The sequence below is a fragment of the Dromiciops gliroides genome, chromosome 3, assembly GCF_019393635.1.
Source record: "Dromiciops gliroides isolate mDroGli1 chromosome 3, mDroGli1.pri, whole genome shotgun sequence".
NCBI classification, from domain to species: Eukaryota; Metazoa; Chordata; class Mammalia; order Microbiotheria; family Microbiotheriidae; genus Dromiciops; species Dromiciops gliroides.
In genome coordinates, this window is record NC_057863.1 from 206,874,352 (window position 1) to 206,887,736 (window position 13,385).

At 34.0% G+C, this 13,385-nt stretch overlaps 1 protein-coding gene across 1 annotated transcript in view; it reads left to right on the top strand.

Annotated features, from left to right (window-relative positions):
• Positions 1-13,385, top strand: part of EPHA3 (EPH receptor A3) — a 420,397-nt gene that overhangs the window by 108,618 nt on the left and 298,394 nt on the right. The window contains exon 3 of the mRNA XM_043996808.1: positions 5,147-5,807. Within this exon, the coding sequence (XP_043852743.1) occupies positions 5,147-5,807 (661 nt within the window). The remainder of the gene's footprint in view (positions 1-5,146; positions 5,808-13,385) is intronic.

Consider the following 13,385-nt stretch of genomic DNA (forward strand, 5'->3'; position numbering starts at 1 on the left):
CTTTTCAGTACCCCATCTTTAACTATCCTAATGAATAAAGCAGCTAGCCAACAATGTTATCCCAGTGACAATTAAATATTGAGTATAAATCTGTAATTACTATAATTTGGGGTTTATCAAAATGATGGTTATTATGTTAAGTACCAATTAATTATTAAAAATATATGTTTCCCTGACTGGCTTGGTGACAACAAAGTGTGCTGCTGTTAGGAAAAGTAGAAGTTGAGAGTTCCCTTAGGTCTCATAAGCTATCCTGACTGAAGAACAAGTTCACTGTAAAGGTCATGATTCCTTCTGCTGTGGATCAATTTCAAGATGGCTTCTCTGGGGAGAAGGAGAATGGATTGAAAATGTTCTTGTTGTTCTACCTATCTATGAAAGAACAAGAAAAACAACCATGTGAAACTGAGTTCTAATAGAGCACTGGACTAGAAAGTTGAAGGTCAGGGCTTGGAATTTTTGACCTTGGATGTGTGTGTGTGTGTGTGTGTGTGTGTGTGTTTGTGTGTGTATGTGGTTTCAAGAAAATCCTTTAAGTGACTTGTGAGTTTCTATCTTCTTTTGTTAAATGAAAATATAACTGTTTAAAATTCCTTCGGGATATTTTTGAAGATAAGGAAAGATGTATCCCTCAACTGGAAAGAAATAAGATGGACACCACATAGTTTTGTATATTATCTCTTTTTTCAGAGCTAAATTTTGATCTGGAAAAGAACTACATGGCTATGATCAATTACCAATGAATTATGAATATTACACAAATGTTTCCATAATGGGAAGCTAGAGTTAAACATGGTCATTTATTGATATGACAGAAGTAAGCATGAAAATAATAGTCTCATTCAGTGTATGTGTTTTGAATTGTTAAGCAAATGATAATTTCAGGATTTTATTCCTGTCCTTACTGCTCAAGAATGCTAGAAGAGTTGCTGGTTTTTCAAGGGGTCTGAAATGGCAGTCTACCATCACTTATAGGCAATTTGGTCTTCATTACAAATTAATGAAGTGATAATTGCTCTCTGCAACCTTTTATGTGAAGAACATACCAGTGCTGTTTGCATTATCTTGCAATTTATATCTCTATATCCAAGTGTTTGCATTAGCCTACCAAATTAGAATTGAGAAGCAAAATATTAAACTGCAATGAGATCACCATAATTAAAATCATATTTTATATCAAATCATTGAAGCTCACCACCAAGCATTTCTTTTCTTTTTTAGCATATAGCACAATGCTGTCCATAGTAGACAACAATTCTAGATGGTTGCAGTGAATTCTAATGCATACACATAGTGGAAATGTGAAATGTAATGTTTACATGTAACTGGAAGATAAATTCACATTTTGTGAATAATAGTGTCATGATCTCATGGGTTTTTTTGTTTTTGTTTTCATTTTTGGTTTTGGTTTTGACAGAAAGCACTATATCCTCTTGAGTTTATACTTTTGTCATGAATCATTTTTCAGTCATGTCCAACTCTTCTGTAACCCCATTTGGGGTTTTCTTGGCAAACTTATTAGAGTAGTTTGACATTTCCTTCTCCAACTCATTTTATAGATGAGAAACTGAGGCAAACAGGGTTACATGATTTGCCCAGGTCACATAGCTAGTAAGTGTCTGAGGCCAGATCTAAACTCACAAAGAAGAGTCTTCCTGATTCCAGGCTCAGTGTTCTATCCACTGTGCCACCAACCTATCCCCTGAGATTATTTTTTAATTAATATTGTATGTAATTTTGTGAAAGTGTAGAAACACACATTGTAAAGACACTAAAGTAGTCATTAAAAGTTTGGTTTCCTGGTACTTGTCATTCTTTCTGTCTGCAGCTCTTCTGATTTTACATGTGATGTTAGTAAAAATCCACAAATTATATATTCTGCAATCATCTTTGCCACACTCCCAATAGCTTCCCATGTGAAACTTTGTACGGAATAGTTTTATGGAATGTTTGTTCCTACTTATAAAAAAGAAAGGATAAATATTTTCTTTGTATTAAAGTAAATCTCATAAAGAGGCAAGGAATCCATATCAGCTTTATTCACACTGAAATGTGAATGAAATTTAAAATTTGAAAGAGAATTTTGGACCTATAAAATTCCCAGTAGCAACATATGTGTAAATATTTGCCTCCCTCTGATTTTCCTCACAAGCAGAGAAAAATTAAGAAAAAAATATTATATTGTATTAACAAATGTTGTCTATTCTGTATCTTCTACATTTTATCACATGTATTTCCATAAATATCTTATCCATCACCTTATTATATCTGAGGAATTTCAAGGAAATTCTGCTTTTAATCTCATATGCATAGAGCTTAGTACCAGAGTCATAGTTTAAAATGCTTTCCTCTTCAGTTGAATTAAGTATAAAGTACTGTTAGGTAATGAACAAAGAAATTACATAAAAAGGTCTTTGCCCTCAAGGAGGTTACAGTATAGTTGGGGAAAAACTTGAAAATCTTTCAGTAAAAAAAGTACAAAAGTAATGTATATGTATCGAAGGAGTGTTAGGGAATTTTATAGCAGTTTCAAGGAGGGATAGATAACACTTGGATGAAATGGTTCAAGAAGGCATGACTTGAATTGTCCTTAAACGATCGTAAATTTTGAATATGTGCCTAGGACTATTTAAGGCATAGGCTGAAAGCAATGTGTAAATTACATTAATTTGACTGAAGCTGAAGGGTTCATAAATGGAAGAAAGTATAGGTGGAAAGGTTCATAGAGATTGTCTTTTGGATAGATTTGACTGCCAGGCAAAGTCATTTGGATTTTAACCTGTAGATAAATGAGGAACCACTAAAATATTTTTAGCAGAAAGTTACATGCACAAAGTGATGTTTGGAGAAGATGAATCTGGTTTGCAGAATAGCTTTAAAAGCTAATGATAATGGAATCAGGGAGAGCAGTTAAGATGCTATTTCAATAGTACAGGTAAGGTTATTAGGGACTTCTCTCATTGTGACACAGAGACTATGAGGCCCAAACCTCATAGTCCTGGGTATCTGTGAGAATTTTGAAATATAAATAATCAAAGAAATAAATGGAACATGGATGGTGGTGTGGTAATATGATATAGAAACCTGAAAATCATGATTTGGACCCATCATGTTTCCTAATAAGATAAAGTATTCCCTCAAGCTCAGCTCCAACTGCCTCCAGGATCCTGTGATTTTTATGGGTCTGGTGCTGAGCTAGCTGTAGCAAAACAAAGCCCTTAGCTAAAGTAGCTGAAAGTCTTCTCTAACCCACTAGACTTAAGACAAATAAATGACTCTACAAATTTTTGTAGCTCTACCTGCATGCTTTCATGTTTATTAAATGCAATATGGAAGTAATTACTATGTGTGGTGGGATTAGATGCAATTGCCTTATATTGTCTCTCTCCTATTTCTCATGGGTAATTCCAAAGTTTCTTTGGGTCACTGAACATCACTTGATATGACTGAATACTTTAACATTCAATCTTGCAGCTTCTGTGTATAGAAAATTAATTGCATAGATGGTGAGACATGAATTGTTATCATGATGACGATTCAAAGATCTTTGGCAACACACCAGTTGGACTCCAATGCTAGTTTTGCCTGGGAAAAGATCAACAGATTGATAGATTTCTGGCAGTTTAGTCTCCTGTTCCTAAATAAGATCAAGTTTTGGATAAAATAATCTTTTTTTACCCCTTCAGCAAAGACATTGGCCTGCTCCTTATTTACTTTGGGCTGAATTTTAAGCTATAAAGCCATGCAATCTACTTGAATCTTAGTTAACTAAAGGATAATCTTTGCCAGGAAGCATAGACAATTAGACTAAACTCCACTGAGGGACTACAATTTATTATCTAGATTTTATTCATAGATAGTGGAAGGCATTTTCTAGGCCAAGAACTAACTTTCCAGAATTGTGATTTTTGAATGGAAAGATCAGCAAGTGACAAATAACGGTTGAATCTTTAAGGCTAAAAAATTCATATCAATTCAACAAACAAGTATGAGGCAAAAAATATTAATGATAGTAACTGCTGAAATTACATAGCACTTTAAAGTATGCTACATGATCTTATTTGATTGTCACAATCATGCAAGGGAGGTGATGCTGAGCCCCAGAGAGGTTATGTAATTTGCTCCTCCTCACACAGCAAGTAATTGTGAAAAGCAGTGATTGATCCCAGTTCTCTCTTGACAATAAATTCAACCCTTTTAATTATACTATACAGTCCTTCTACCATATGTTATGGTCTATAATGGGACAGAGAGAAATTTAAGTTCAGTCTTTGCTCTCATGGTAACATAAATATACAGATAAGTTTGATACATGATAAGTCCATTTTAGAGATACACATCAAAGTACTTTTTGAGGACTGATAAAAAAGGTGGTATTGCATTTTTTTTTGCGGGGCAATGAGGGTTAAGTGACTTGCCCAGGGTCACACAGCTAGTAAATGTCAAGTGTCTGAGGCCGGATTTGAACTCAGGTCCTCCTGAATCCAGGGCTGGTGCTTTATCAACTGTGCCACCTAGCTGCCCCCAAAAAGGTGGTATTAACAGGAAAAATCATGGAAATTTACTGATGTATATATATAGAGAGGATTAAAGCAATAGGAAATGATGTGAGCAAAGACTGTGGCAGAAAAATGCAATCAAAGTTCAGAGGGCAGAGATTACTCCATTTTGTACATGAGGGAAAGTAATAGAGGCAAAGTCTAAAAAGGTAGGGTTGAATTAGACTGAAATAGAGTTTAAATTAAGATTAAGGCATTTCATTTGTATTTTGTACAATTAGGAACTATTGATGATTTGAGCAGAGGAGTAACATGATTAGAGCTATATACATTAGAAAAATAATTGTGGTGCTGATATGCATCTTAAATTGGGAGTAGAAGAGAATGGAATCTGAAATATATGTTAGGAATCCATGGCAAGAATGGAGACAGATAGTATTTAGGGTCTGCACTAAAATAAAAACAATAGAGTAAGAACAACACAAAAGATTAGGTAAAATGTGATGTCACCAACAGAACTAATGGTGTCTATTTTTTGTGAATTTCTAATTTCTATGAAATGGCTAACATACTGATGTCTCATCCCAACTATAATCACTCTATTAATGTCAATTCTTCTTCTTTTGTTGTTTGTTTTTTGAAACTAGTGGGAAGAGATCAGTGGGGTTGATGAGCATTACACCCCAATCAGGACCTACCAGGTGTGCAATGTTATGGATCATAGTCAGAATAATTGGCTGAGAACAAACTGGGTCCCAAGAAATTCAGCTCAGAAGATCTATGTGGAGCTCAAGTTCACATTAAGGGACTGCAATAGTATCCCATTGGTTTTGGGAACTTGCAAGGAAACTTTTAACCTCTACTACATGGAATCAGATGATGACCATGGGGTCAAATTCCGAGAACATCAGTTTACCAAGATTGACACAATTGCGGCTGATGAAAGTTTCACACAGATGGACCTGGGGGACCGTATTCTCAAGCTCAACACTGAAGTTCGAGAGGTAGGCCCAGTGAACAGGAAAGGCTTTTATTTGGCTTTTCAAGATGTTGGTGCCTGTGTTGCCTTAGTATCCGTCAGAGTGTACTTTAAAAAGTGCCCTTTTACAGTGAAGAACCTGGCAATGTTTCCAGATACAGTACCTATGGACTCCCAGTCCCTGGTGGAAGTCCGAGGTTCTTGTGTTAATAATTCCAAGGAAGAGGAACCACCCAGAATGTACTGCAGCACAGAAGGGGAATGGCTGGTGCCCATTGGCAAGTGTTTATGCAATGCTGGCCATGAAGAGAGGGGCTATGTTTGCCAAGGTAACACTCTTCTTTAATCACTGCTTATGGCTATTGATTCTTAGTTGGTAATTTCCCTTAGAGAAACTATTTTTGGTGTGCTTTCAAAACTATATGACAAAACTGAAGTGGATTATGAAATATATATATATATATATATATATATAAGGTTTGATTTTGTTTTTGTTTTGCTGATGTGAATTATGGCTCCCAAGAAAAAGTGACTCCAAAATTTGTTGTATGGTAGGAAGAGAGTTGGTTTCTCAGTTAAAGGTTGTGAATTTAAATCCCATCTCTGATTTTTATTACTTCTTAACTTCTTACTCTTAACTTCTAAGCAGCTAAACTTCCCTGGTCCTCTTTTGGACAAGATAGACTTAGAAATTCCTTCCACCTCCAGATCAATGAAATTCTGTATTATATACATGTACACGTTTCACAAATTGAGTGTGACCTACATTGGTTTCTTTCCTTTTTATTTTTCCTTGGTAAAACCAAGGATCTAGCTATAGGTCAACTGGGCAAATCCTCCCCCCACTTTTTAAACTTCATTGATTATACTGTCGGCACTCAGTGAGTGTTATAATAACAGACTTGACAAATTGTGGTGACCACTAATGTTGCTATTTAGATAACTCATAGTAATATTTACTTTAATTCTGTAAGTAATGATTTCTATTTCAAAAAGATCTTGGTGCCAGATGAACTTTCCCTGAGTGTTAACCATTTAGAAGTTTGTTCTTTAGCATGTGATATCTATGAATGAAAATTTATGATGTATCATTTGGGCTTTTATACTATTACCTGTGTGACTAATTCAAGTATTATACAATGATAGTGAATTTTTCACAAATATATCGATTTGAGTCATTATACATTATCCCATGAAAAAATATCCCTAGGGCAGCTGAGCTTAATATTTCCTTTCTGTACTTGGCTTGCATTATGACTCTATTGAAATAGAAATGAAAGCTATTTTGTATTTATGTTTTTATATGTCTTTCCTTTTTAAATTACAACATGCCACAGGAAGACTGACCTGTTTCCTAAAAAGTTTGACATTTTGCACAATGCAAGTAATGGCTGTTTAACAAATATATCCATGGCATTTTAAACTTGTTTATATAAATACAAAAGAAAATATAAAGATTTTGGTGATCACAGTCAATGGAATGTTGCCTATTTCAGACTGTCATCTGAATTATAATACTAAGGATTACATGTTTTCTCTGCAAAGCAAATTCATTTCCATAGAGTAGCCAGTCATTCACTGAGTCACTATGCTCAAAATACATATGGAAGCAATGAGTCTAGCTTTGTATTTGATGATTCTGTCCCAACACACTAAACAAGACATCATATAATTTTATTTTTACTTTATATACATTGTTTATAGGAATGAAAAAAATCTAAGAGTAAATAATGTTTTTGATTGCAAAGTCTCATATTGTTTAAGTCATTAAACAGGATTAAACAGTCATTAAACTAAAGAAAAAAATTCAGAAAGCCCTTTAATTTAAAGGGCATTTTAGCTAAATTTTGCTTCTGCAGTTTGAGATGAGGCTTGATAATCAATAGTGTGTGTGTGTGTGTAAGGGGGCTGGAGAGATCATTTAAATATAAAAGAGAAGAGGGACAGGGGGAGGGGAGAGAGAGAGAGAGAGAGAGAGAGAGAGAGAGAGAGAGAGAGAGAGAGAGAGAGAGAGAAAGAAAGAAAGAAAGAAAGAAAGAAAGAAAGAAAGAAAGAAAGAAAGAAAGAAAGAAAGAAAGAAAGAAAGAAAGAAAGAAAGAAAGAAAGAAAGAAAGAAAGAAAGAAAGAAAGAAAAGGAAAAAAGAAAAAAGAAAGAATCCATTCTGTGTTGGTGCCAGGTAAGACCTCCTATAAAGCTACATATTTTCCCTGTGCTGATCCTTGCTTAGTTTACTACTATAGTTCTCTGGATGTTAAGAATAAATAGGTTCCTTTATTCTTTTGAGGCTTTTTGGCAATAGGAAGAATGGTTTTTAAAGGTCTGAATTTTAAAGGATTTTCCTGAAAGTTACATAGGAAATGGGAATAAATGAAAACAAATTTCATCAAAAAAATAGCTAGAATTATCAAGAAAACAACTGATTAACCAGGCTATACATGGATAGTAATATGTCAATAGTAACTTTTAGCACATATGGAGGTAAAAGCCATTGTTGAGGACAGATGTGTCCAGAAAAAGTGGTGGGCAGATCATGTCAATAAAACAGCTAGACTCCCTAAATGGTAGAACAAAAGAATGTCTACCTTACTTTGGCTAGATCTAGATATACAGGATTTACAGGAGAGTGTGGGTGAGGGTTTAATTGCATAGGATGAAAAGCCATTGAGTGGTTGTGTTCATTATTAATGGAAGGAATGTTCACTAATGAAATCATAGCTTCTTCAAAGTGTCAAACTATCAAAGTATCCAATTATCTAGCATGACTAATTAATTATAGTATGTCACTCTGCCCATCTCCTGCAAATGTTCTTAAGCTGAGATGGAGAGGGAGAGTATGGTGTGGTAGATAGAGCTCTTGACTTATATTAAGATGGTCTGGGTAAAAATAAGGTTGTAGACACTATGTACCCCCTCTTTTAGTTTGATTTTCCTCATTTGTAAAATTGGGCTGATAGTATTTATTTATAGTACCTCTCTGAGTGGTAAAGTTCCCAGAAAATAATACATTTAAGACATTTTTGCAAAAGGTAAAGGTGTCTATAAACATCAATTATTATCATATTAGCTCTAATAAGGTATTGATTCACCCTCAGTCAGCATTTCAAACCAAGTCTAACTCTGTGCACACTGCCTTAAAGTAGCATTGAGAAATATTGAAGCCAAATATTACCAGGTCCCCTGCTATATGCTATGGAAAAATCTGATCTGGGCATAGCTGCTCTTATCCTATGCTTAATGTCAACTACTCAATGGCTTTTTATCCTGTGTAATTCCACCCCAATCCCACCACCCTGTAAATCCTGTATATCTAGAGCTTGCCAAAGCACTAGAGGCATTCTTTTAGCATCTTAGAGAAGCCTAGACCTTCAATGAGATTGTGGGAATACATTTTTTAATGGAGTGGTTTAATTCATTTGTATATAAGTCACAGACAGGCATTTCTTTCTGATAAACAGACCCCAGGAGAAAAGAAGGTCATCAGAATTGGATCAGATGATGAAGCATGCTATGTCTCAATAGATACCTAGAGTTATCCCTAGGTAACTATTTCAAACTAAGTGAAATTTTAAGTTATAATAACTTCAGAACTAAAAATGATACACACAAAAATAAAATTTTAAATGTTAATTATTTAAAAATTTAAGTATTGATATATTTCTTATCATTTCAACATGACTGTAGTGTGCTCTACATCTCTGGCAAATTTTTGAACTTCTTAAAAACTTTGATCAGCTAATGATCAGTGACTGGAAGCATTTGTAATCTTATCCTTAATAGCATCTAAAGAACTATGCTTTGATGAACACTCACAATTTTGAAGTGACCCCATAAGGAAAATGTCTAATGAAAATAGATCAGGTGACTGAGGTAGCCAGGCAAGAGAACCTCCTATACTGATCTATTGGTATGAAAAAGTTTCATCCTGAAACTGTCATAAAGCAATACATGATGATGGGGCAACCTTTCTTGTTATATTTAAAATTTTTAATTATATTATTAAAATTCCACAAGGGGCAGTTAGGTATTGCAGTGGATAGAAGACTGGCCCTGGATTCAGGAGGACCTGAGTTCAAATCTGATCTCAGATACTTGACACTTACTAGCTATGTGACCCTGGACAAGTCACTTAACCCTCATTGCCCTGCAAAAAAAAAAAAATCACAAAACTGTATAAGTGTAAAATACGTTTAAATAATGAAATAATTAAACTTTCAAATTATGTTTCCATAAGTTTGTAGCATTTCTACTTCTGAATTTATTGAACTTATTGAAGCTTAAACATATACTAAGACTTTGTGGGCATTATATATATATATATATATATATATATATAATATATACACATAAGCACACACATTATATATAAGTCCCACTGTACATTCAGAAGTACAAAAGATCTCTTTTTGTCCTTCTTAAAACTTTGAATATCTTTAGTGTCTCACTCCTGCTGTGGTACTCCCTCTGTCTTTGACTAACTAGATCAATCAAGCAATAAATATTTTAAAAATACTTATTGTGGCTATCTAGGTGGCTCATTGGATAGAGTATTGGTCTTGGAATCAAGGAGATGCATGTTTACAAGTTTAAATATGGGCTCAGATACTTACTACCTGTGTGACCCTGGGGAAGTCACTTAACCCTGTTTGCCTCTCAGTTCCTCATCTGTAAAATGAGGTGGGGAAGGAAATGGCAAAACACTCCAGTATCTTTTCCAAGAAAACCCCCAAAGGCAGCATAAAATGTCAGACACAACTGAAAATGATTAAATAACAATAACACAGCTAAGAAGAGGTAAAATTTGAACCAAAGACACTTTTTTACTCCAAGTCTAAAACTAACTAAAGCAAAATGCAATTCTGTTAAAAAAAGGGGGGGGGGAGGTGGAAGGGAAAGAAGGTGCTACTGTGTTGTTCTTGTTGTTGCTTTTTTCCTGCTTCAAGATTAGTCTCAGAGATATTTATGACAAAGTTTTAAATCCTTGTAAAAACTTTGGTTTATGATGGGAAAAGTCACTAATACGACTGTAGTATTATGGTGGTCATGTAACCTCCTAGCCTTTGTCCCTTGAGTAGTTGAAATATTTGGGCTTAGAATTAGACACATGTGGGCAGAAATAGCAAGTTATTCCAAGGAAAGAACCACAAAAATCTAGTCAGAGAAAATCATAACAAAAGCCCAGGGGTAAGGAGTGGGGGAGAGGAAGTATTTTACTAAGAGTATAATTTAAAAGCAGACAGGCATAGTATGGCCATATCTTGGTGGGCAGTTATATTGCCTTGTGATTTTAGCTTTAGATTCAAACATAAATCAGAAACTTTTTTTTCCCAATCAGATGATTAGATAAAATGAAAAACAAAATGAAATATTGTGGTTTGTTTTAAAAGATTTTCATCATGGGATAGCTTTCAGGTGACCCTCCAGAGGCCAATGATCCATGGGCTGCTTCATTTTTTTTATATCAGTAAGAGAGTAGCTACTGCAGGTGTGGGGACTGGCTTGGACTACCGTCGTCATCATCGTCATCATCATTTCCACAAACTGATCTTTGTGACTAGTTACTATAGCTTTCTGTGGCTCCTCACAGAAATTTATTAATAAATAAGAATGTGAATTCTTGAAAAGGATGTAGGGAGGAGGTAACTAAACACTGTGTACATATCAACTAAATAATACATTTGGGATTTATAATATTGTATAACTTCCTTTCCTGTCATCTACCCATCCATCCTTTCTAGAGTTCAACTGGTTTTATCTGCTCACTACTTCATGTAGAAGCGTGTATTGATTTTTAACATCACTATACTTATAATAATATGGGTAAAATGCCAAGAAACATCTTAAATATTCACTATAAATAGAAATATTGGTTAACTGTATAATTAAAAATTATTTAATAGAAATGTTCCTATATGAACATGTTTATAAGGTGTCCATTTCTAAACTTAAAAAAAAGAAGTAGCAGTTTGCATTTCAAGTTAGTAGCAACAGGTTTTTACAACGATATTTGATATGCACAAATTAAATTATGACTAGCTTAACTATTAAATAAATAGTCCACAAGCACTTAGTGAATTTGTTGTGGGCCAGAAACTGTGCTAATCACTGGGAATACAAAGTGCTAAGCACTGGGAATACAAAGAAATAAAAAAATAAATTAACCCCACCCCCCAAATAAATCTATCCCTGCTTTCAAAGAGCTCAAAGTCTAATGGAGGGAACAATATGCAAACAACGATGTACAAATCAGATACATACAAGATAAGACTAGTATTAAGGACTACTTTATAAAGAAGAAAGTAGGAAATCACCTATTGATTGGGGAAAATGAAAACAGTTCTGGGAGTTTTATGTTTTGGGTAATATCCTAAATAGTACCATTTCTCTACAATTTTGTATTTATTTTCTCCTTACAGAAGAAAGGCTAAAAGAAAAAGGAGCAGAAAATGAGAGAAGGATCTTTCTCTTCATTTGATAATTAATTTGATAATTAGTCAACTGACTAAGGGAGAAGCTGGCAAAACAGAAATCACTGGTAAATGAGAGCAACAATCCAGGGACATTGTGATATCAAATGAGCTTAAAATTTAGGAAGGCTGTTCAAAGAATGCTAAAAGGCATTAGAATCAATTTTAAGATAAGATGATTTAGTAAGAAATATGATTCTCAATAAGATGGGTTAGAATAGGCTCATTGGGGGAAATTAAGGATTAGCAAGAAAGGTATAAAATCTTAATTTAAATTTTTTTCTTTAAATTGCTTAAATGATCAACATTAGTCATTTAAATATAGTACTCTGCTTTCATGAATAGGTGTTGATCTGGCTTTTAAACAGATGTTTTCTATACATGTATATACATATAAGAATATAATTACATATAACTGAGAAACTGTCACTTCTCCATTTCCCACCCTCACTCTCAAAGCACTTTCCCTTGTAACAAAGAAACCTACTTAATACAAAATAAACAAGCTAATTGGTTATTTCGTAAAATGCTTGCTTCACTGGGCACCTATAATCTACTATTTCCCTGGTGAAAGAAGGAAGGCCTATTTTACCATGATGCCTTTGGAATCAAGATATTTCAATTAAACATGGAACATCTGATTTTTTTTCCCTTAAAAAGTTAAAATGTAAAGCAAAATTTATGAAATGATAGAAAATTTTACTGATAATGTTTCATGTTATTCTTTAAATATTTTCCCATCAAGACCATCAATTTATTGATGTGCTTTCCATTAGTTCACGCAAACAGAATTGGAAAATTCTAAATGTTCATTCAATGGTATGAATTCTCTTTACTATATTTTTCATTGAAAGAATATTTGAATTCTAGAATAAAAGTTTTTTTTTAAAGAAAATTTAGTCCCTTTGTTTATTATTAAGGTTTTTTGCTCTATTTGAGGTTTGGGGGAAAAAAAGTATTTGGAAAATGGGAAAGGCATGTATTTTGTACAGAAAATAGCCTTTGCAAAATATAACATAAGGTACTTTTCTAGCTTTTAGTGTTTTTTTCTTTAGATTTCCTTTGCAGACTGTGTTGTTGACATCACAAAAATAATCCCCTTATATGATGCTGATGTTTTTCATTGACTCGGGTGGACAGTGGCAGTTATGTAATACAATAGGCAGAGCACTAGCTCTAGAGTCAACATCTGTGTTCATCTCCAGCTCAGAATGTTACTCTTTGTGTGTTCCTGGACAAGTCACTTAACTTCTGTTTGCTTCAGTTTCCTCAACTATAAAATGAGGATCTCTGTTGAGATAAGTACTTACATTTCTGAAAATAAGAGTCAGAGAAAAATTTTTTAACATGATCTCTTCTTTTTCTTGACTTCCCTCTCTACATACCATGCAAACAACTTATGTCATTGGTTGGAATATAGAAACTTGGAAGATGTATCTATA